This window comes from Sycon ciliatum, chromosome 1 (assembly GCF_964019385.1).
Source record: "Sycon ciliatum chromosome 1, ocSycCili1.1, whole genome shotgun sequence".
Taxonomy (NCBI): domain Eukaryota; kingdom Metazoa; phylum Porifera; class Calcarea; order Leucosolenida; family Sycettidae; genus Sycon; species Sycon ciliatum.
In genome coordinates this window covers 26,514,643-26,539,728 of record NC_088643.1, presented here as the reverse complement: position 1 = coordinate 26,539,728, position 25,086 = coordinate 26,514,643, and the positions used below count along the sequence as shown (strand labels likewise).

Genomic DNA, 25,086 nt, shown 5'->3' with positions numbered 1-25,086 from the left:
GCCATTTTTAGACAGACCCACTGTAACCATGACAAATACACTTTAACAATCCTCTCCCATCATTTCTATTACGGATCTTATTCAAACGGCTTTAAAAAAAACTGTTCTGGGCACTTGGATATTGTAGCTCAATAAAAATGTGTATGCGGCAGAGATTGCTGCTGGCTGTGTAGCATGTTGTGCGGTTGCAGATAACGTGTTGCTGTTGCACTGCTGCACTCTTACTAGACATGTCCTCTTGGCACGTATGCCATTCATTGGTCGCCGTGCAAGTAGAGCAGCCGCTGTCTGTGGTGCTGCACCTTGCACACTGCTGCAGCACACTACTGCGGCGGTTATCAGAGATTGCAGTAATGTATGGCGGGGTGGGCATACGACGGCAGCAGTAATATAAGCAACATTGGTTAAAAACTTAAAAATAGGTATAACCTATATAGGGTCTAGTAGGACAAGCAAGCAGCAGCCGAAACCGGCCCGGCTTTACTTTGGCCAGGCAATTTGGAACAGCAGTGCTAGCAGCAGTGCTAGCACTGCTGCTAAAGCTAGCACTGCTGCTAAACATCAGTGCTAGCAGCGGTGGAATGCATACACACACCAGCTGGCCCATTCTTATACTTGCAAGTACTCAAGAGTTTGAAGATTACCGCCGCGCATGCGCAGCACGTAAAAATTAATGGCTTAAAACACACACAGATCCTGTGCGCATCAGCCATTGCGGATGCGCTCCCTTATCCGACGGTCCACCTCTGGGTCTTCGTCGCTCGTGATAACGTTATGCTCGTCATTGCGTCGGTGAGATCTCTGTAGACACATGTTGCAACGAAGAGCACGCAAAAACGTGTGTGCGAGAGAGAGAGAGAGAGAGAGAGAGAGGGGAGGGGGGTAGGGAGAGAGAAGAGCAATTACACTGCAGACCACCAGCAGATTCCTGATTATGCCCTGCCAATATCCATGTACCACTAATGCTTTCTGACAAGGCCACTAACACTGTACATGTATCAGCACTAAATGCACGTACTGTAAGTCGAACAAATTTTCGGCGCATATTTATTTTTGGCTATTTTCGGCCTGATCACATTTGGCCGAAAATTTGTTGCAGGCGAAATTTTTTTGCAAGGTTCAGTGTGACAGTGTATACAGACAACAGCAGTACAGGCCGAAAATTTGTTGCAGTCGAAATGTGTTTTTAGCCCTGGGAGGCCGAAATTTGAATGGGCCGAAAATTTATCGACTTACAGTATGGAATACAAGAAAATGCAGTGACGAGAAAAGTGCGCCATCAAGTAAACACACTATTTCCAGCATACTGTGAATTCACATTGGGGCAAGGGGCACCCACCTCTTCAGGGTCATGGTCTTGTTCATGGTGATTGTCATGTGCATCAACATCCTAGTACAGTGCCAGTACACATACACACATATGCACACACACACACAAACACACAAACACACAAATACACACGTGCACAAACACACACATACACACACATACACATGCTCAATTACCCCCACTAGGCCTATGGATATTAATTTTGCATTGCGTGAAATTATGTTGCTCCATGGTGCATGGTTGGCTTTGCCCTGTCAGCAATGTTTCTCATCATTGCCCGGCATTCTGCCATGTCATGGCATAGCCAGATCAACACAAATACAAAAATACATAATGTATTTGAAGTTAGGTCACAACCTAGCACAAACACATTGTACAAGCTTTTCAACTGGGTTTCAACTTGAGTCTCAATTAGGTTTGGATAGAGTTTCAATTGGGTTTCACTGGGGACTTTCTTCCGAACAACAACACTGCCTTCAACTGTCACAAATAATGCAATAACATTTTTACGTGTGGAGAATCTGATACCCCAGCCCTTCCACTTCACTGCTCCCAGATGACAAAGAAATCGAAAGCATACAAATACATACAGGGGAGCCCAAAATTGTTATTAAATTTTATTTACACTTTACACAGTTTCCTCACATGAGTATGAGAATTACCCACTAATACCCAGGTGTGTGGGAGCAGGTGATCTAATGCAGGCCGGCCGGCATAGCCGCGACTGGGATTTCCGCTGCCAGTTCGGCAAATGGGATACATGTACTTGAATTTGAAACGAATAATATTGATGAAAAGCGCCGCTGTGCACAATTTGGGTGAGTCAACCTTTGCCGAATAAGGTCCGGCCAGACCGGGTGCTATGTCCCTGTCATATTAGAGTACATTTAGGTGGTTTGGAAAGCAGTGGGGCCGAGTGGAATGAAAGGACAAAAACGTTACATGTTGTACACGGTTGCCAACTAATATATTGCCAAGGCATGGAGAGCAATGCATTGGCGAACAACCATGCATAGCAAGACATCGTTTGGTCCATTCCTTCTTGCTTCCACGTGTCTGAATTAGTGAATTAGTGAATTCGGGGTTTGTTTGCTTTTTAAAGTACACTGTCAATGCCCATAGCACAAATGCCCATAGCACAAATGCCCATAGCACAAATGCCGATAGCACAAATGCCCATAGCACAAATGCCCATAGCACAAATGCCCATAGCACAGGCTGCACAGGCTGCACAGGTGATGCATGTACCGGATAGTACCGCCAGAGCGCCCCACCATCTCGGCCTTTCGTGGTCGTATTGTGGAGGTGGTCTCCTGTCTGTAGGTCATACGACATGAGCCTTGTACACATATAGTACGTTGTGAAGTCAATCCGTACTCAATTTACCTTCGAGTGAACACGAGCTCCACACCAAGGTTCTCACACCGTACCAACTTCGTAGCACGCTACCCGATGGTACGATTTTCATATCCCTGGCTGTAAAATCAAGGTGGTGCATTCTCGTGAGATGGGGCGCTCCGGCGGTACTTTACAGTACTATTAAACATTGCAGGTGCGTAGCACCGCCGTTTGAGGTGGTCCGGTTGGGGGGGGGGGGGGGTCTGGGGGGTTCTGCCGGGAAATTTTTGAAATGAGGGTGCAAAATCCTGCAGTCTGGGCACTTCTGGGCGAAAAAGTGGTCCGGCCAAAGCCGGACCGGCCGGACCGACTGCTACGCCACTGCATTGTAGATGCTGTGAAACTATCGTGCTAAGCCTGTGTCCATGTCCTCCAACGGCAAACACCTTTTTTCTTGTCTTTCATTACTACACGCACACAGCAAACTGTACTCACCTGTGCGTTCTCATCATGAATCTCTCCGTCTTGCTGGGATTTCTCCTCTTGACCTGCATTGTCCTCAGATTGGTTCTCTTCGCCAGGCGGTGGGCGGCCATCGTCACCTTCTTTAGAGTTCCCAGGAGCTGGAGGAACTGCACCACCATCATCTGCTGCTGCCTTTCCATCATGATCTTCATCTTGGTTGTCTGCAGCTGCACCCTCTTGGCTGTGCTGCTGATCGCCAGGAATGCGCTCATTATCTGAATCGTGATTGCGCAGTTCGTCAGGACTGTCCTTGCCACCAATATCCACTTGACTTTGCGTTCCATCGGAATCGTGAGCAGCTGCCATTGTACCAGCAGCGTCAGGGTTTGCGTCTCTATCGTGTGCACCGTTCTCTCGGCTGTCTGCCGCCGCACCATCTCGCTCTGAGTCGTGCTGCGACCGTTGGTCATCTTCGTGCTGCGACCGTTGGTCATCTTCGTCCTGCGAATCAGGACCATGTGGCGGCGGCGCCTGTTGGTGTGCAGGCTCATCAGGACGTGACATGGAGACATGGTGGCCGTCGCCCATACTCTGAGCATCGCCATGAACACCACCTGCATTCTCCTCAGTAGAATGAGATGTTGCCTTGTCGGCGGCATTGGCAGCGGCAGCAGCATTGCGTGACAGGTCCCCTTGGCTATCACCAGCACCGACGTCCTGTTTAGATGATAAGTCATGACGCGACAGCTCTGCATGGCGTGGTATCTCTCCACCGTCGTTCTTGCTGCCATGTTTGTGCATGTCATCTTCAGTGGCTACACTGTCATGTGATTGGGGTTCCTTGCTCATCGATAGCTGCTTGCCAGCATCTCCCTCACTTCTACTATTGCCAGCGTCGTCGTCGGCAGATTCCTTTGATCTTGTTCTACCCTGGACATGAGAGTCAGATTGTGCCGTTGCTGTAAAGTCCTCTTGGCCTGCAGCCATTCGTGGACCAGTAATATCAGCAACGATTCCCGTTGGTCTCTCGTTAGACTCCACCGTGCCCATACGCTGTTGCTCTTCCTCGTTTGTGTGCTGAGGACGAAAACGCTGTGGAAATTGAGAATCTTGAGCCTGCCTGTCCACGTCTTGCACAGCTGGATGCTGTTGCTGGGGATCCTCTTGCGGATCATGTTGTTGTGGCTCTTGTTGTTGCTGCTGTGGGTCTCCTTGCTGCTGGGGGTCTTGTTGCTGTGGGTCTTGTTGCTGTGGGTCTTGTTGCTGAGGGTCTTGTTGCTGTGGGTCTTGTTGCTGTGGGTCTTGTTGTTGCTGCTGTGGATCTTGTTGTTGTGGATCTTGCTGTTGCTGATGCTGCGGGTCTTGTTGCTGTTGTTGAGGATCTTGCTGCTGTGAGTCTTGTTGCTGAGGGTCTTGTTGTTGCTGTTGTGGATCTTGTTGTTGTGGATCTTGCTGTTGGTGATGCTGTGGGTCTTGCTGCTGTGAGTCTTGCTGCTGTTGTTGTGGGTCTTGCTGCTGTTGTTGTGGGTCTTGCTGCTGTTGTATCTCTTGGCCCATGTCTGGATGCGGCACGCGCATGCTGCTCCTGCGCCGGCCACCAGCACCAACCTGGCTGAAAGGCACGCCGCCGCCAAGTGAACCCTTCCGCCGTCGACCGGTAAGGTGCACCTTGCTGTACCCACGCCTGCCTGTCAGGACACACACAGCAAATGACCGCTATCATACAGCAAGTACTGGTGCAGATACTAAAGTAAAGATAGGTGCAAAACGTTGCTTTGGGATCAAGATGATAAGCCATGCAGTTAACCCTATTCTTCATCAGGTATAGAATCATACATGGAAACCAAATATTTGCTTAATTTAAAAAAGCATGATAATTGACTCTGGTCCGAGGTTTAAGCTCGAGCGGAGCCACAGGCCCCGAAAGCTGCGGTCAAAGCCCTGAAAACACATGCAAGCATGTAGTCACATGCAGTGCTACTGCTATTAGCATGGACACATACTCGACTAGCTGCATGCAAAGTGGGCTAGAAGCACACGTACATCTAAGGGCCTGCTTACACGAGAAAAATACGCCCGAGCTTATTTTTCAAACGCTTGTATGGCGGTTAACCGGTTGTACGGTGCTGAGTTCCGGTGGCTGACTGCAAATTCTGCGCGCATTTTATTTTTCAAATCACACATGAACGCAGCGGTCAAAGTTTGTGAATGATGAAATTTGGACCAAGAAATGCCTGCTCACGCTTCTACTGCCTTTCTGATTGTCACTTTTTTTCTTTCGAAAAGGCAAAGCCTTCACTGAAGAAAAAAAAAAAACAGAAGAAAAGCTGCGAAGAGCAGAAACAAAAGAGACTCACTGTTTTCGATGGAATTCTCTCAGGTTCACGAGGCAAAATTGAAAAATATGGAAACTCGCTGAAAAGCCCAGGGCTCATTTTCTTGACCGTTTACATGAGAAAAAAGCCCTGGGGATTCGATAAGCTCGGGGGTCTGGGGTAGGGCTAGTTCAGCTCAGGATGGGCTGAATAAGCCTACCACACCATGTAAACGATTGCTCCAAAATGACTGGGTGATAGATCAAGGTGGGGTAATCGTAAGCCTAGGGTTGCATAAGTCCGGGCTTGTTTTTTTCTCTCATGTGAACAGCCAACAATCATTGAGGACATGCGCACATATGCATACGCGCGCACAAATACACCATGTACACCCCCCCCCCACACACACACACACCATGTACACCCCCCCCCCCCCCCCCCCCACACACACACACATACCATGTACACCCCCCCCCCCCCCCCCCGCACACACACACACGCGCGCACAGAGTCAGACAGGCAGAGGCGTGTTTGAACCATGCAACAAGGCAGTAGCTGTGGATGGTTTGAGCACAATAAGCTGAGTATACGCCACACGTTACCTGTACTGTATTTGTTAAATAAGTAGAACTGACCTGATATCTGGAATTGCATATCGGCAACATGCAATCTCAAGCCTTTGTGCCTAGCTGCTACAATGAGTTAAAATGATATTTTAAAAAAATGAAGAAAGCAAAAACACATAACGGCTGCGCCCCCCCGCCCCCCCCCCCCCCTGATTAAAAGAGGGTACATCGGTAATGGGTAAGAGTAAAGAACAAGCCAAGATTAAGAACTGGAGGAGTAGTAACACACCAGGAGCAGCACAGGCAGCCCAAGGCGTTAAGACAAATACCAGCCATCACCGTCGCCGCCATCACTGCCGCCATGGTCGTGGCACACGGGGTTACGTACACAGTTAGAGTCAGTGTAGCCGGTGCCATCAACATACACAACAAGTACAACGGATCGACGTTTGGGACGAAACTGGGCTGAGACATCGGAAGTTCAAGTGACTTAGCACGTCTTCAGAATTAGCAGCAGTTGCTTGTTGCACACCAGTAACAGGCTATCTGCGGAGATTACTAGCTGTCGTCCTAGTGTGTTCAGACGGTACATCTTTTTCTTTCAAGGCTTCCATTGGCAGTGCATGGTCGGAGCGGAAGGCCCTGGAGAGACGGTGGCCGGAAAGGGCCTTGGAGAGTTTCTCCTTGAAGCTTAGTGACTCGTGCTCGTTACTGGGCAGGGCGTGCATCTGATGACGTGCCAGTTCAGGTACCTTGGCTAGAGCATCAGCCAGATCAGAATGGCTGGCTTTCAGTGCTGCCTCATTGGGATTACCTGCAGCAGCAGTCTCATCCCCGGCCCCCGCTGCTGCGCCATCCCGCTGCTTGCTCCCATCGTCTTGGCCACGAGCAGCAGCGACGGCGGCTCTGTCTCGAACATGGGCATCCACTTCAGCAGCATCAGCGTCACCGTTAGCTTCTGCTGCTGCTGCTGCGCCGTGCTCCTTGGTTTTCTCTGCAGCAGCGGCGTCATCACCAGGTGCTGCACGGTGCTCCTTGGTTTTATCCACATTCTCGGAATGACGCTGCTCCTTTGCGACATTGTGTCCATCTACACCACCGTCAGCCACTGCAGTAGTACGCTCAGCAGCAGCAGCAGCGTCATCATCTTTCTTTTCTCCCTCACGAGCTTTTCCGTCAATCACCCCCTCGCGCTTATCATCGTCGACTGCATTCTCCCCACCAATTTGAACAGCGGCGTCATTACGAGTGTCATCTTTTTTGTCGTCGCTCTGGCCATACTTTGGGAATCTGTCGGATACTTCAGTTCTGTGCACCTTGCCATTCTCGTTTTCAGCATCAGCAGCAGCAGTATCAGGAGAATGTGCTACTGGAGTATTCAGGCTCTTGGTGGCATAAGAACTAGGGACCGTTGGTTCCTCTTGCTTGGTGCTCTGTGCCTTCTCACCAGCAGCTGCATCATTTTCACTCTGAAAGCTTGGTTGCTGCTGCTGCACACCAGCGATAACTTCCTGTCCTTCAAGCTTCCCAGTGGAGTTTGGCTTCTGAGGTTCCTCAGCTTCATTTGACTTGGAATCGGCAGGAGGCTGCTGCTGCTGCTCTCTCTCGCGTTGTAGCTGGCCTAGTCGTTTGACAAGAGTGGACTCTAAGTGTTGGTAGCGCGATGGCACCCGCTCTCCACCATCACCACCCTCAGCACCAGCACCCGCGCCAGCACCACCTCGTGTCGCCTGTTGTCCAGGAGAGCTTAGAGAATGGAAGCCAGCTCGGGCATTTCCACGCCGCTGCCTGTGCTTCCTGGCAAAACCTGCACACAGTCACAACGCACGCACAAGAAAATAGTGACAGCAAACGTGAAACACGGCCGCAATCACATACGAGGAGTGCTCCACATGCACGCGTAGTCACATTTAACGCTGCAGGTTACATGCAAATTCTTCTTGCATAGCGGCGGTGGTATCTTGCACCAATCACCAGGCTCTATTTAACTGAACATGTTCAACATGCACGTCCAGTACAGCTCAATGAAATCCGGTCGTGTGAGTCAAGTTTGCTCCCAGCACCAGTTCACATCCCGGGTGTTCGCAGGTCTAAGGCTGCACAATACCCGGCGTGGCATTGACTCGCTCGCTCGGACTTCATTGAACAGCACTGTACAAACCATGGTCTAGTAGTGTCATTATAACCAGGGGCCGCCGCGCAGACACATGCAAGTGTTCCACAGCACAACACCATAAACTGAATAAAGTCCTGACCCTGTCGCCTCACCAGCAGACTATGACAGATCATCGTACCAGGACGTCAGTATAGTCACGTACCAGCTAGCCCAGCCACTGGTCAGCTCACATCATGTCTACATACAGCCTACAAGCACCAGCAAGGTCTAAACGTACAGCAGGCCGCCTGCTTTTGACAACATCGAAATCTTTACGATGTCACAGGAGCTCCAAACGACCATACGAACAGCGGAGAAAAAGACACCCAAATGTAGTTGCAAGCCAGTTGATTTGGTGTGGTTTGTCATGCAAGCACATGTACATGTACACAGGGGGGGGGGGGGGGGGGGGGGGGAGACGGGCATGGGCATGATTGTGCTGCTGGTCTGGAATGGTGTTAGGCAGGGCAAGTGAGTTGGCCAGGACAAGTCATGGCTGAGTGGAAATGGAAGCATTGACGTGACCATTGATAGAGCAGGGTTCTAGCCAGGTCAAAATAGTAGGGGGGTGGGCATGGGAAACAGTTACCCTATATCTCATTTTTCCACTTTCCAATATTGTCTTGCCACGCCAAATGCAACGTATATGGGGCGAATCCCTGACTTCACCCCAGACAAATGTGCCTTTAGGAACCCTCTATGCATGAAAAACACGAAAATCGGAAAATGAGTAGGGGGCGGCAATTTTTCACAGGGGGGGCGCTGCGCCCACCCTACCCCCCTTTGGCTAGAACCCTGTAGAGGGTGCATGGAATATCTACCAGAAACGCCAAGACAAGACAATGAGTGTGCATTCACCTTCTGTAATGCAATTACTTGGTACTGGGCCACACGCACAGCTCTCTCTCTCTCTCTCTCTCTCTCTCTCTCTCTCTCTCTCTCTCTCTCTCTCTCTCTCTCTCTCTCTCTCTCTCTCTCTCTCTCTCTCTCTCTGCACCACCATGTACCATCACATGCACATGCGCACACACACAGAAGCACGGGGATAAAACAACTCACCAGGCACATGATCTGGCAAAATGTGATGGTGATGACAAGAGGTGATGGCAGATGGTCAGTGACGGTGGCAGGTGGAAACACGTACAAAACAAACGGTACTCGAAAAAGATGCCAGTATTGATGGCGAAGACAAACTCAAAATCCAAATGCCAAGAGTTTGCCTGACGTGTGTGGATGCCTAGGAATAGGAGCATGGCGTGTTCATGAATGCGAAACAAAGGGTGGCAATAGGCAGACGTCAGGTGGATCGATACTGCCAGCACTTTTTTTTTTTTTGTCGTGGCACCAAGACTTGATGATGCAACCACCAACTCCAAAGTCATAACGTTTCCTATTCTCTTCTCTCTTTGCATCCTTCCCAGTCGTCACCAGCAGTTCACAGCGAATGCGGACTGATTTGGCCTCGAAAAGATGATTGTGTCCGAAAACGAACTCTTGTCCTCAATGATTTAAAAAATACATTGACTGGGAGCATTAAACGGGGGATTACATTGCATACTAGGGACCTTTCGCATCTGCTGCGAATCGAATGTGAAACGAAAGTTTGATTCGGCTCGTCCTCGTTTCGTTGAAAACAGATTCAGGTTTCGCAAGTCGTCATGCAAATGTCCATGGCAACTACGAATACGACCGGTAGCTTGGAGTACGCGTGTTTACACACACACACGTGCATGGATGATGGAATCAAGGGAAAAATGTGTGCCTGGCAAAACATGTGTACCTGGTAAAAACGTGTTCCTGACGGATTCGGAGCGCGCCACGAATGAAGAGGCTTCCATTCGTGAAAACAAGCTCTCCGCAGGGACAATGACGAATCCTCCAACCCAGGTGACGAATCAGCATTCGTTTGGTATCCGTACGCGTGGTGCGAAAGGTCCCTACTGTGAACCTTGCCCGTCCAAAGCATGAATGAAAGGTCCCTACTGTGAACCTTGCCCGTCCAAAGCATGAATGAAAGGTCCCTACTGTGAACCTTGCCCGTCCAAAGCATGAATGAAAGGTCCCTACTGTGAACCTTGCCCGTCCAAAGCATGAATACAGCTACACATGTAGTAACCTAATAAAAGCAGCATGATTCTGAAAGCAAGTACTGCCAGCTACCCGTCAGCAGCTGCACACTCTGAGGGAGTTATGCATTCATGCCAATACACAACGCCATGCTGAAGTGTCGACATACTTTTCACACTGCCCTGCTTCTATGCAAACTTCTTGGTTATTACTATACACATACAGGCCACTTTGGCAATCGAGCATCCTAGGCCATTTGAGTTGATTGCCATGCCACGAGTGAACATCGATACACTGGTATATACTCTTACGAGGAGGAGGCACAAGTCTTGCGAACGAGGAGTGTGGCCCGCGACAACCAATCGATAGCAGTAATAGGCCAGACGAGTCTGTCTCAGTGAACCATGTACATGAACAGATATCAGTTTTTAAAGTGATACATGTCCATCCTCTATTCAAACTGAGTTCTTTAAAAACAGCCCAGTTCAAATGGAGTTTTCCGCACCATCTTTGCCTTGCTGACAAGCCCGAAAAGCAAACTCAAAACCAAACAGCCAATATCGCAACAACTATAGCATCGGCACTGAGGGAGCGCTCCAAACAATAACCAAGACTATTGACTTACTGTGTAGTCCCATCCTAGTATCAGATACACAAACACACGCACACGCACAAAGTCAGAGCAGAGAGAGAGAGAGAGAGAGAGAGAGAGAGAGAGAGAGAGAGAGAGAGAGAGAGAGAGAGAGAGAGAGAGAGAGAGAGAGAGAGAGAGAGAGAGAGAGAGAGAGAGAGGAGAGAGAGAGAAACAGACAAGCACACATACACACAGTAATTAAGTACAAGAAACCTGGACAAATTCCAGAAATAATTCCTTCGCCATGTACATGCATTCAGGTACATATTACTTAATTATGCAAATCTCCAAAGGCAGCATGCACACATGCACACACACACACGAGCATGCACACACGAGCATGCACACACACACACACACATGCGCGTGCGAGCAAACAGACATGCACATGTACACACATGTACACACACACATACACACACGTTCCCGTAACGTAAAGAAAACTAGCTCTGCTCTGCGTTCACGCAAAGAAAACACGTGGGAAGGTGAACTGGGACTTTGCCGGTCCAACTTTGGTGGTTTTCTCACTAATTTTAACGATATACAGCAGATCTGTACGCACGTGCGTGTGCCACAACATAGAAAACCTCATCTCTCCGTAGAAATCTGGACTCCAAACACGTGAAGTGGTAGACTCTAACCTAGACACCTGTTCTCTACGTGATTTCTCTACCTTTCACGTACTTCAAAAAAAGTAGAGCAGAACTTCACTATCACAATGCTAACACAGCACACACACACTCGCCTTACCCGTCCGGACTATTTCCCTGCTCTTCCATACCACGTTCTTGTTGATAACCTGCAGCCAGTCAGGACAACAACGACAACACCACCACCAACAACCACACCAACAACAACAACATGTTACCTGTCAAGAAGTGACTGAATGAATATTTTATAACACCAGCAGCAGCAGCGACACATCATGAGGAAGGTGGGTGCATGGGTTTCAACAGACTATTCCTAATTCTACAAGTCAAGAGATACACGCTTCACCGTGTTTGAGTGTGGATTGTGCGTAGTACTAGTAGGGAAACAGGTCACAGCTAAATTTCCTCGGTTCCAGAAAGAGCGGACTTTTAAGTGTATTCAATAGTGTCCTCGAAAGCACACAAACATAACCATTCACTCTACATTTCTTAGTTTGAAACGCAGTGTGAGAAATGTACTGCAGCGACGGCCTCATTTGCGGCAAGACGTGTCTACTTGTAATGCATTCCTGTACCTTGCCCACCGTCCTGCGGCTGCTCCTGGGGTTGCTGCTGTTGCTGATATCCATCGTCCTGCGTGCGGTCTCCGAATTGGGGGTTCCTCCTGCGGTGGTTACTAGCACCCAGAGCGGCACGGACACGCTGTAGGTTCTGCAGCTCGTTCTAGAATAGACAAACACACACATATGCACATATACACACACACACACACACACACACACACACACACACACATACATACAAACATAGGCACACACACACACACACACACATGCACACACACATGCACATACAAACACAGGCACACACACACACGGTATGCTCGAGATGCATTAATGCATTACTGTGTCCGTGTCTCCACAGGACATCATGGCGCTGTGCTTAGGATTTGATATTTTAAAGTGGGTTGAAAGCAGATGCTAGAAAAGTGAAGAAAGATAGTCGAGTCTAAATAGTAAAACTCAGACTCCAACCACCTCGTTAAAGTGCCCACCTCGCGACTTGAACTGAACACTTGCTTGGTGCTAGTATGCTCTTCTTTTGACCAGACTAGACCACACAACAACCCTTGCAGATACCAGCCAAAAGGTTCACCAGTCCACCCACACCACTGCATGACAGCGAGTAGCTACTCCTGGCAAGCTTGCTTTGTTGCATCAAGATCACGAGAACTCCTCCGAGGAGATGCAGCTGTTGAATGATAAAGATGAACTAAAGAATGCTACTTTATACACAAGAAACTGATACAGGATGTGCACACTCAACTAACTCACACATGATGTGACAAACTAACACAAACGGGAAATTGAAGAATGGAGGTGTTATGGACCAGACCACAAGGCTACACAAGGCTACCCGGCACAACTACATGTACACTGTATCACAAGTGCAAAGTCAATCACGAGGAGAAAGAGAGATACACAGACAGGCTGCGCTATAAGCTACACGTCACAACGAATACTGGAGTGGTGGACAAAGATGTGTGCAAAGTAGAAGCCAGGTGGCAACTAACAACATCGTACTAGACATCTAACGCCATATCTGAATTTTGCCAACAGCACAAGACGAATATACTTCACGAACCTCACAAGTCAGAAACGGAAGGTAGAAAGGAAGGGGGCTGGGGTGTGATAGAATGGGGAGCTGTGCGCTGCCAAAGCGACGTATCCATCCAGATACTAACGGCAAGGTGTGGTGTCTAACGCTGTGATCCATCACAGTTCGCCATTATATCGTGGTGTTGGGGGGGGGGGATGGTGAACTGTTCGTGCTGGTATCTGCAAGCACTGTGTGGTCGACTCGTCTGGTCAAAAGAAGAACCTACGACTACTAATGGGTGGACGGACCGAGTGAAGATGGCATCAACAAATTATCACTTTGCTTGGTCCCGAATGTTGAGCACATATATCATGTTGAACCTCACGGTCTCCAACTACCTCAGAATTCCTATCACACTGTTCTGCTGCTACCACCGCTGAAGCGGCGTCGCTCAACATGACTTCCTTGGTAAAAGTTGATTTTCAAAAAATCTCTGTATACGTAAATGATTGTACAGACACAGTTACATACCAACATTGGATGTAGCTAGTTATTATTGATGGTATAGTACATACCAACATTGGATGTAGCTAGCTATTGATGGTATAGTGAGTCTCAGTCAGTGTACAAGTAGACGTTTGGGTAGGTCTGAGGATGTGGCTCTATCATGGTGATCCTTATTTCAAGTCAAGTCATGTGCCGGGACGGTCATTTCGACAAATCAGACAACCTCGGATATCAGCCCATTTCGGTCGGTCCCCGAGCGCAAATAGACAGCACCTATCGTGATGATCTCAAATCAACCCGTATGTATATTTTTGAAGTAGCATTATGAATGCTCAAGAACACGCGGCCATGCAATCGCCATGGTTCTCACACACACACACACACACACACACACACACACACACACACACACACACACGTGCACACATACACAGTAGCCCGTAAACGATACACAGTGCCAAAGCGTTTCGTCAGCATGCTGCTAACCTGCTGGGCGTCTAGGCGCTGATTTAAATTGTCCACTTCTTCCTTCAGCCTATCACGTTCACTGGACGCAGCCTGATGCTCGCTCTGTGATGCAATTTAGAATAGTAGAAGTGCGAATTTAGCAAGATTAGATCAGTATGCGATTGTCAGTCGGCATTCAGTGCTTTTAAGCAGTCTGGACATCAGCACATACGATCAGCAGTAAAGAAACTTTAATAAGCAGTTTAATTATTTAATTATTCAATTTTTTTTAACAAATAGGGGCATCACGTGCCAAGGGATCAATACATATAGATGCATGTATGTAGAGCCGAAGGATTTATTGCAATAATGAATTACATACCAGTATAAAAACCGAAGTCCCCGAGGTTTTTATAACTGGTATGTAATTGCAATAAATCCTGAGGCTACTACATTTACTATACATATGTTGACCTGCGCTTTCCCTAAAAAGGAGTATTTTATAAACAGTATTCATTGGCTTTTGAGTGCAGTGCTACATGGAAAAGTGCAGCGGCATTAATTGAGTGAAAGCACATTTATTCGAATTTGATACTGTTGATGGTGTGGTCACTAATGAGTGTGGGTATTTATCAAAGGTCAATATATAGTCCACTAACACCACCAGTTACTAAACAATCAGCTCATGCGATAACATTGCACGACACTGACCGACAAGATGTGGTAGAGCTGTTAGCCAGTTAGTTGTAGAACGTCAGTAGCACTGTACCGTCGGTCAGTGTCATGCAATGTTATCGCATGAGCTGATTGTTTAGTAACTGGTGGTGTTAGTGGACATTATAGTGCCCGGGTAATAGAACGGTCCTTTTTCGTCGCATGGATTTTCCTTCCATAAGCGTATATACAAATATGTGCGGATATGACGTACTCTGATAAGATGTACAACTCCTGCATGACGGACTTTTCAACAGGTCGCAACAGAGCTAGCCTCGCATACTACTACTATGTACTTTTTAGTGGTTCATGCACATTTACACATGACAGGTTTGCTTGGAAGGTACTTCAGTATGTTGACAGCGCGGAGGAGGCTGTTTGCAACGCAGGAAGCCTGGTTTGGAGGCACTAAACACGTTTACTATTTTCTGAGTGCATACCTGCCAAGTACTGAGAGTGCTTTTTCTGGACCGCCATGGCAAAATCGCGGGATTTGCCTTGGTTTTTCGGGATGTCATATTTTTACCCAAAAAAATTCTTTTTCAACTTTTGATGGCACCAACATTTCGAAAATAGATGATTGATGGTGATCATCGGATCACACACATGTTCAAGACTCAAAATCGGAGGTTTTTCAGAGACTGCTCATGGAAAGAGCACTAGTAGATCCACTGGTACTGCAGGCTATGGCGGTCCGGAATCAATAAGGACAACTACTGGCCTGTGACAAGTCATTTGAAGTGCTCCAAGTACAATATGAAGCTTGTTTCTTGTACAGTGAATTTCGGGATAATCGACAGGAATTTCGGGATCGCGGGAGTTCATCCTAAATTGCAGGATAATCCCGAAAAAATCTGGGTACTTGGCAGGTGTGCGAGTGCAATAAATAATTTCAAGCACCTTGACATACTGCACATGTATCGTGGTGGTGGGGCCACAGGAGTCAACTTTGGATAAGAAGTACCTTGAATACTAGGTACAAGTACTTTTTCCCACTCCCCAAAAGGGCGTACGTCTTAATTGAGTTCCACTGTACATGTAATTTAGAAGGCTTCCAGCAATGCCTAAAGTGGTCGAGATGACCCCCCCCCCCCCCAATGAATAGAGAACACCAAATGGTCTGACCTAGCTTGCTCATCTCCTGAAACGCATAACACAGAGGGGCACCTTGCGTACAGTCGCAAGGTGCCTGTCGCGGAAGTTGAAGAAAGTTGTCGAACTTTCTTCAACTTCCACATGACCATGCCATGCACGGAGACTTCTCGACTCTGTGCTTCGAAAATCCAGTGCCGTCCACGGCAAGACGACAAGCCAGGTTCATCCCGATGTTGATCAACCATACATGTACCTCAGTTTCATCGCAAGCAGCGATTTGCTCTCCAATTTCGTACATGTGGAGGTTTTGTGCTAGCGTATTGGTGCTGTTCACTTTTCACGCTTCATCATTTGCCGAGATTTCTCTGTCTCGTCCATTTGCGGATATAAACATAAAAATTATAGATATTTCGTACTGGCGTAGTGGCGTACTTGTGCTTCACTCTTCCCCTTTCATGATTCCTCCGTCTCGTCCAAATGAGTAATAGTCTCCCATTTGTGGATATAGCATAGAGATGTCCTAATGGCGTACTGGTGTATTGGCGTACTGGCTGGACATCACCACATGAACATGCTATTGCGCGGAGAAGAAAATTTGCGGACTTCATCCTTTCATCATCTAGTTAAGTCTTCCCGTTCTGTAGCTGCTGTTTCCTTCTCCTGTTCGATATTCGTTTTCCTGACCCATGTCGCAATGTCGTTCATTCTTTCCTCTCTATCGTCACAATCAACCATGGACTCCTCATCCACGGATACGGAGTCAGATGTTGCTCTACCCGCCCCTGAGTCCCAGGACTTGTGCGTGGACGTACCGGTGCTTTTTGATGACTCGCAAACAAGTAGCTGGGAAGAAGACTTTGTGGAAGAGGTCAAGCGGTATACATGTTTGTGGGATAGCTCGTCCCCTGACCATAAAGATAGGCATGTCCAATTTGTCAGAAGGATCCGTTCAGTTTTCTATTAGTATCCATTTGTAGGAGGAGACTGTGAAGTACATGTGCCCTACTGTCATCAAACAGTTTATGTTGGACATTGTTTTATCTCACTCCTGGTTGATGAGACGTGCCTGGGATCTCGTTGCAAAGTCAGAAGCAGCAAATATGTTGAACTTGACAAGTGTAGCGGCTTGCCAAAATGAGTTCAAAAATATCAGAGACACATTTGGCCGAATCAAGCGCGACCTCGACAAAAAGCAGCCACGCAGTGGCTCGGGGGCGTGGTATGCTTACCGATACCCTACTCATGGCGGCCCCTGTGGTCAGTGACACAATTTCTGAAGCCAACAATTGCAAGACGCCGCGAGACACCAAGCAATTTTACACAAGTACCGGTAACACTCCAAACGCAGACTATTGACTTGGATGCCGAGGTCACCGCCCAGCCCCTTCTACTGGTAGTGCCACCATTGGTGCCTCTAGCAGCAACAGACAATGATTCAGTGCCAGCAGGATCAACCGTCGCACCCAGCAGAGCTGCATCTCCTAATGCCACTGTCAATGTTTGTGTTGAGGCCGAAGAGAATGATGTGAAGCATGTGGTGCGGCCACAGGCCAAGAAAAGGAAGCCATCCAGACCCGCTTGAACAACAGCTGGTAGGCATGGCCCAGACGGTCATGTCTTCCGCAGCAGCACCGAAACCGGAGCCTACAGAGGATGAGCTTTGGTGCCGCTCACTCAGCCATACAATGGCATCATTGAGCAAGAGAAACCGAGCTGTGCTAAAACTAAAAGTCCAGAGCTGGATTGTGGACATGATACCAGAGTCACTTGAAGACCTAGTACCTGTCATTTGATCTGTCCATACGTTCGTACGTGAAATCTTCCATGCATGGGGCCCGCGACTTCGCAAAGCCCAAGTACTTTGTGAACACCGTGTGTCGCGGTCGCACATCGTTGCATTTGCCGCAAGTCGCGTGTCACGTCGCAAACATTTGTATTGTGAATCGCCAGAATCGGCCTTAATAGAATCCCAAATTCACTTAGCCAGCAACATTGCTGGTGTCAGTAAAAGCAAAGGCTGACCTTGGCAGATTGCAGCTGGTCTTGACTGTTCTTGTAGTCACCCTCCGTCTTCTCCAGTTTCACTGCAGAACACACAAGTAAACAAACAGTTACACACTAGTACCTGGTAGGCATAACACGGTATGCATGTCTACTTTACCCCCCTCCCCCACACACACCAGTATAATTATAGCACACACATAGCCACACATACACACGTACACACGCATACAGGCCAACCCTCCCGGTTTTCCAGGGAAAATCCCGGTAAATCAACATTACTTCCGGGATCCTGGGGATTTCAAGCAAACTCCCGGAAAATTCACATTTTTGTCTGATCCAGGTTTTCCTGAAAACTCCAGGGGCTCGCCTTCAATGTCCTGGTTTTTTCAAAAAATGTACGGTACACCCTCACACTTCGAACTGTGCACGGCACTTTCAAGACCAGGCTAGCCTAGCCTGCATGATCTGCACTGACAGGCGCGTGCTGACTGATCGCACTGCACTGCATGCAGGGTCGAACTGTGCTGTACGCAGAGTCGACTGGCCCTGTGACGAAGAACGTTTTTTTGGCGGGAAATGCTCTTTTTCACGTGTTTGGTGTCATTCATCCAGGGATTCGGCTTGTCTTGTCAAGGGATTGAGATTTTCTGGTTGGTCAGTACGCACACACATAAATCCAGGGTCCATGCCTTTGAAACAAGGGAAACACAGGCGAAACCTGCCAGGAATGGCCTACTTACAACAAGAAACAATCATCCATAGCAAACATGCTACTAGAGCATAGAAGGAATAAAAACCAACAGATTCACAGGTAGCTGCCAGGTCAAAGTCTACACCTTCGCTTCTCTAGACCAGCAACATGCTTTACCTCTCCCCAGGAGGAGTAAATAGCCATCAAAGCCAAAGGAGGAGTGAGTCTAGCAGAAACACTCAAAACATTACTCTCATCTCGTAGCATCCTCGCACCCTCCATGACCATGGACCAGGGTTCCTAAATCCTAATCCATTCTAGCTCAAAAGGATTAATATGAGAGAAAGGCAGACACATAGCCATTGCCAAACGTACGTTTCAGCTCTTGAAGTTCGGACTGAAGCTGGGAATGCTTATCGGCCGTGTCCTTCAGATCTGCCTCCACTTTCTCGTGACCTTCTTCCAGGACCTTCTTGTCATCGGACAGCTTCTTATGCTGGAATTCCAGGTCAGCGTGCTTTGACTGCAAACGGACAGATTCCACAAACAGTGTTCAGTGAAACAGGTGCAGGGATTCCAATACTAGCACGGTCTGTCACTCAGCAAAGGTTTGGTCAGACACGGGTCTAAGAACAAGCTGACTGCTCACCTAGTCCATTCAGGAAAAAGATGGACGTTTTGAGATTTGAAAACCAGATGTGGGTAGAATTCAAATATTTTTTTTAAATATCCGCCCTGATTACCGTACTTCCGCACATATAAATAAGCACACGGGCGTATGTCCGGACATAAGCGCACCCACCCCCCCCCCCCCCATTTACCCAATTATAAGCGCATGTGCTTTTATGTGAACACGATTGGTGATACACCTGGGAGCTGAGTATACCACTAAGCATTGTGATAACACCGTTGTCTAGGACACAAACCTGTATTGCACACATAAGCGCATTTGTCTACACAGCCAAACTCTTTTTTGCAGCATTTTTTGCTTATAAGCGCATGCGCTTATATGTGGGGAAGTACGGCATGTGAACCCTGGCCGAAAAAGCAAACTCCCTTATCTTCGGCTTTCCTGGCTTCAAACTTAAATAGGAAGAGATGCATGGCCATTCTGAAGAAGCTAATCAGAAAATGTTTTTATGGGTACACAAGAAGCTTCCTAATAAAGTTTAATAGTTGTGTGTTCTCAACACTATTGTACAGTGGCGGGTGGAAATGAGGATGTGCTGCAAACTTTACTTTTACTTTACTCAAGAAAACCCAAAGCCCATCTTTTGTTAGTCATGAGATACGCTCTTCTTTATTAGTTTGCGTTGAGTTCAACCAGTAGCAGCAGCAGCAGCGCATATGCACAAGTAGCAAAATGCACACATGCATCAGCATCAACATCGGCAGCATCAGCAGCAGCATTATCACAATCATCACATTCATCATCAGCAGCAGCAGCAGCATAAGCAGCACAAGTAGCAATGAGCAGTACCTGAAGTTCCGTGTGGCTTGTCTTGAGCGTCTGATATTGACCTTCAAGCTCACTCTGCACACAACAAAGTGAGAGCCAGACGACTGCAGCTTCAATTCACCGCTCAGTTTGTCAACATCAAGCCACAAGCACACATACAGACAGTAACTTCACTAGCAAGAACCCCCTGCCCTGGTTAGCACCGAATCATCATATCGGGCAATGGCTCCAGGCACGCCACTTGTACGCAATCGTACTTGCACAGCTGCATCTTTCCAGTATGAGAATACAGTGTAGAATGGGAGCTTGAACTGTATGGGAGCTGGCACTGAAGAACGCGTAGTACAAGTAGAAATCATGGTCAGTGTGCTGATATTGCAGGAGCTTTTGCTACAGCTAGGGGGGGGGGGTCAATAGTGTTGGGTGATTACTAGCAAGGCTGCGGTACGTCACACATGCCATGGTTGTTTGCCTGATCTTACACACCCTCACTCTCGTGCAACCGAAGCATAGTCACACACTGAGGTGGCCTTGCACGAGCTAATCGTGCTCCTAAACGCAGTTGTATAGACGGCCATAATGCGGATGTGTCAACTTTAATTTTTATTTCCATTTTTGACACAGTCAAAAAGGTCTTTCGCAACCTTTGGCAAGCACAGCCCATTTCAAACACAGTTATCATGGTTATGGATGACAAACAGCTGACTAACAGAATACAGTCAAATCTGCCGTTAGCGACCTCTGCTGTAGGCGACCATCTCCCGTTAGCGACCGATTTTCCGTGCACCGAAGGTTTCACATACAAACTGATCTGTCCAGAGCGACCATCTGCTGTGCGCGACCAGCGACCGCGATTTCATGCACGGTGGCTGCATTCAAATCTGCTGTAAGCGACCGCGACCCAGGTTCAGTCAGGTGCGAAACTGTAATTGCCAATGCGCTGTCAACTGCAAAGTGTGAAAATGCGCTGTCTTGCAAGTGCGATCGACTGGCGGCTGGCCTGTACCATGTGTACTGACTCTGAGGCTGTGCTGTAGCTCTCAAGTCCAGGCAGTGTCGATCTACTGCCGTGTCGCATACGCTTACTATGCGTATGGTCGTCGTTGAATATCCAATATAAAAATGATATTAAAAATCACATTATTCTCGTCGATTTGAGTACATGGAAGCATAATACCTGGTATGCCGGATTTACCATACATCTGCCGTAAGAGACCATCTGCCGTAAGCGACCGCTTTTTCTTGCACCAAGGGGCGGTCGCTTACGACAGATTTGACTGTACTATAAACCTGCTGCTCACCTTTAGGTCATTATACCGCTTCTCTAGCTCTGCAGCCTGGTCCTTGTGCATGGCAATAGCTATAGTACAGGCATCAGAAGAGCATCGCAACACACACACGCACGCACGCACGCACACACACACACACGCACACACATAACAATCGCATCAACTAATTACTACATGCGAAAAAGCCAAAGAGGAAATAATATATTATATCTAGCTAGCTAAGACAAACTATTGAAGTTACTAACTGCTAGTCATTACGGTACAGGCTAAGATCTAGGATTCCCACAACTCCCACAGCCGAAACACACAAAACCATGCCTAGAGAGAAACAGCTCAACTATAGAATCATGTACAGTCATGTACCTCTCTTGGACGACTCATGGGCTGATTGCTCTCTTCCGAAGTCCATCTCCACGCGCTGTTTGGACTCCAAAGCAACTGGAAGCAAGATCAAGCACAACACAACCGCGTCATAAAAATGTATACCAGTATACTAGATGCAAATTGAGAACACAAAATAATATTCATTTAATAGTTGAGGGAAAGGAAAGGCAAAAAAGTCGGAAGAAAAAACTGCCAATCACCGTCAGGATTCGAACCAGGGACATTGGCTTGACAAAACAATATCCACACCAATGTGCTCAGTCACCCTGTTACCATTCTAATCACCAGATAGCTAGAGGAACACTGAGGAAATTATCAACACACATATTATAGGTCTTTGTCATTGGTTTGAGGGAAAGATGCAAACGGGGAAAGTCTGAAGAAAAATTGACTGTCACCACCAGGACTCGAACCAGAGACCTTCGCTTGAGGCCAGCGATGCTAGTATCAAGAGTATAATCCCCCCAAGAGTGTGCAACTCTGCATATGGGGTCTCCGACGGCGAAAACTCACATCACGTGTCTCAGATGCATTCGTACTACGTACAAACGAAGGATAGCGTGCGCGCAATCCGAATTTCTGCCATAATCATGCTGGGGATTTGCATACCCGCAGTGAGTTTCTGTCAGAGAGAGCTTTTTTTATTACTCCGCTGCTCGCTAAAACGGGCTGGAAACGTAAAACCGCGACATTGCACCACGTGATGTGAGTTTTCGCCGTCGGCATACCTCATAGAAAGGGTATCAGAGTTGCACACTCTTGGGGGCTTATATACTCTTGCTAGTATGTATAGGTCTTTGTCATTCTCTTCCCCCCCCTCCCCCCCCCCCCCCCACCACCCTTCTCTCCTCTCCCCCCCCCCCCCTCCCCCAGCACCAGTTCAAGAAAAAAAAGGAACACCCCAGGGCGGCACTCTCGCTTACCATCACCTCAGGGTATGTATGATCATGGCAAGACCGCACGGATGTATACCGTAAAGTCGTGGATAAACGCCGGGCTTATAAGCACATAAGCTGCTTTCTGCATCAGGCTTTAATGCAAGCCTGACTTGTATGCAAACCATGCTTATACCGTATATTCTCTATTATAAGCACAGGTCTCCATTACTAGCACAGTCTCTAATACTAGCACACTGTGAGCACCTTTCGAAACATTATAAGCACGGTCTCTATTATTAGCACGGTCTTGGTGGAAATCAATGCTGCATGCATGATATCTAGCATGTATTTCTTCTCGCTCTGTATGGATGTATTGGTTGAAAAAATATAAGCACGGTCTCCAATATAAGCGCGGTCTCCAATATAAGTACGGGGTAGAGGGGTGTTGAAAAAATATAATAGAGAATATACGGGTATGCACCACTGATATTTTTGCCAGCCCTGTATGCACATAGAAGCCAGGCTTCTACGCGCAACACGCATAGATCTACCACTGACTACCGGTATGGCGGCAGTTTTACTATGCACCGTACATAGCGCATGCACTCTTGACCTACCCGATCCGCGCTTGCATAGAAGCCAGGCTTCTACGCGTGACAAGCATATATGCATTTGACCCGTTTGATTTTCAGGCTTCTATCCGCGATGTGCTTGTATGCAAACCCGGCTTTTATCCGCGACTTTACGGTAGTTGCGGCAAGACCATACAGGTCATGCATGATCGTGGCAAGGACATAACAAGATGGCTGTGAAAGACTATGACCTGCTCTCGTGTCGGACAGGATTTCGAATGAAAAGAATACGTGCAGGCTTCAAATTCCAACATGGAATCACCTGCGACGGGAATAACGCAAGATTTAAACGAACTTTTATATTTATAAAGTCGGGCTGAAACGATTATACCAATTACTCGGTAATTGATCTACTGTCGTGGACATGGAAATCCGGTCGCACATCTAGCGGCCCCAGAACGCTGGCCATGCAGCCGTGGGTAAGCAGTACACACATGCTGCAGCGCGTTGGTCGCATCGGATCAATACAAGCGCTGTTCTGTACGCGCTGAGGGCGCCGGCCCCGGTCAATCGACTGAATTTTCATGTCCACGACAGTACTATAAGTTTACTTTCTTGCCACCACCACCCGCAGATGCCCATCCACCCCCTCTCCCTCTCTGTATCTCTGTCTATGTCTCGGTCTGTGTGTGTGTGTGTGTGTGTGTGTGTGTGTGTGTGTGTGTGTGTGTGTGTGTGTGTGTGTGTGTGTGTGTGTGTGTGTGTGTGTGTGTATGTCTCTCTGCCTCTCTGTTTCTCTGTTTCTCTCTGTCCGATAGCCAATGTCATCTCTGTGCTGTGAGATGTCGACAAATAAATAAAAGTGCACAGCATATAAAGATGGGGAACAGTACATGCATATTTAAAAATCATCGACAACATATTGGCAAGCCGCCCTTAACACTCGTGCATGCAAACACCCGTATGTGCAATACAAATGTTTACGCAATAGGACAGAATGGATAGGCTTTACATCACGTTCTTCTTGTGCGACATGAAAATTCGAGTTGATAATGGCATTCGAACGTCAGATTCTAACGAGAGCTGCACTCCGATCGCGTTCGAATGCGAGATATTGGTGTTGACGTTGAAAGTGAAATGAACGCCGTGAAACATTTCTAATGTCCAACATGAGTCATTGAAATACCTCCAGTACAATGAGCTTTTGCTACAAATTTTGGAGACAAGTGTGTTTGATTGGCTCACAATTATTGTTTTCAGAGCTTCTCTCCTACAGTAGAGATCTGTTCAAGGAGACACTCTGTCAATTTGTTGACATGTTTCCTCAAGTAATTACAGGGTGTGGCTTGATATGGTCAATTTATTGAGCATGCAACATTATCAAAATACAATGCGCGATGCACCTACGCAAGCCGTACGTGCAATCTCCGAAAACTAACAGGTTTGTAGAATGAGATATGTAGTGGCTACAACCAGCTACTAATTGACACGTACCATTCAGCTGAGAAGTCAATGAGCTGTACTGCTTGCTCAGCTTCGCGAGCTTCGTTTCAGAAAAGCGAAGTTGCCTATTAGAGGTTCTATAAAGCATCGCGCAGTATATTAACCCACCAACTAGACATATCACTCCGAAAAGTGGGCCAAAATTGCCTCGCATTCTAGAAGACGATTGAGAATACATTTGTAAGATGGAATGGGCCCAGTGAAACAAAAAGTGCACCACCGAAGGAAACCCTTGGTGGGGACTCAGCCACAAAATTCAAGCAATGGCTCTCAAAAGAAATCTGGGACCATTCCACCTGATCTCAGGAACAGCAGCACCTTAGAGACAGTCTACATTGATGGCTTCAACAAAGCCAAAAGATAATGAAACAGACATAACAATAATTGCAAGGCCTTGCATGAAAGGCTACACATAGAATCTACG

General features: G+C 47.6%; 1 protein-coding gene across 3 annotated transcripts; it reads right to left on the bottom strand.

Annotated features, from left to right (window-relative positions):
- Nucleotides 1-59: 59 nt before the first annotated feature.
- Nucleotides 60-25,077, bottom strand: LOC135820791 (mediator of RNA polymerase II transcription subunit 12-like). Of its 3 annotated transcripts, XM_065333838.1 has the most exons (13): nucleotides 24,654-25,074; nucleotides 21,689-21,763; nucleotides 21,338-21,396; nucleotides 20,058-20,111; nucleotides 18,953-19,100; nucleotides 17,905-17,966; nucleotides 14,113-14,196; nucleotides 12,096-12,243; nucleotides 11,621-11,669; nucleotides 10,862-10,875; nucleotides 3,164-4,821; nucleotides 1,340-1,390; nucleotides 60-801 (listed from the first exon to the last, which is right to left on the bottom strand). In XM_065333838.1, exons 1-13 carry the CDS (start codon nucleotides 24,838-24,840, stop codon nucleotides 706-708), a joined length of 2,685 nt encoding a protein of 894 aa, XP_065189910.1. In that variant the 5' UTR covers nucleotides 24,841-25,074; the 3' UTR covers nucleotides 60-705. The 3 variants fall into 3 exon arrangements, with proteins under 3 accessions (XP_065189910.1, XP_065189918.1, XP_065189926.1); XM_065333846.1 differs by lacking the exon at nucleotides 1,340-1,390 and having other exon boundaries at nucleotides 24,654-25,077; XM_065333854.1 differs by lacking the exon at nucleotides 14,113-14,196.
- Nucleotides 25,078-25,086: the final 9 nt, after the last annotated feature.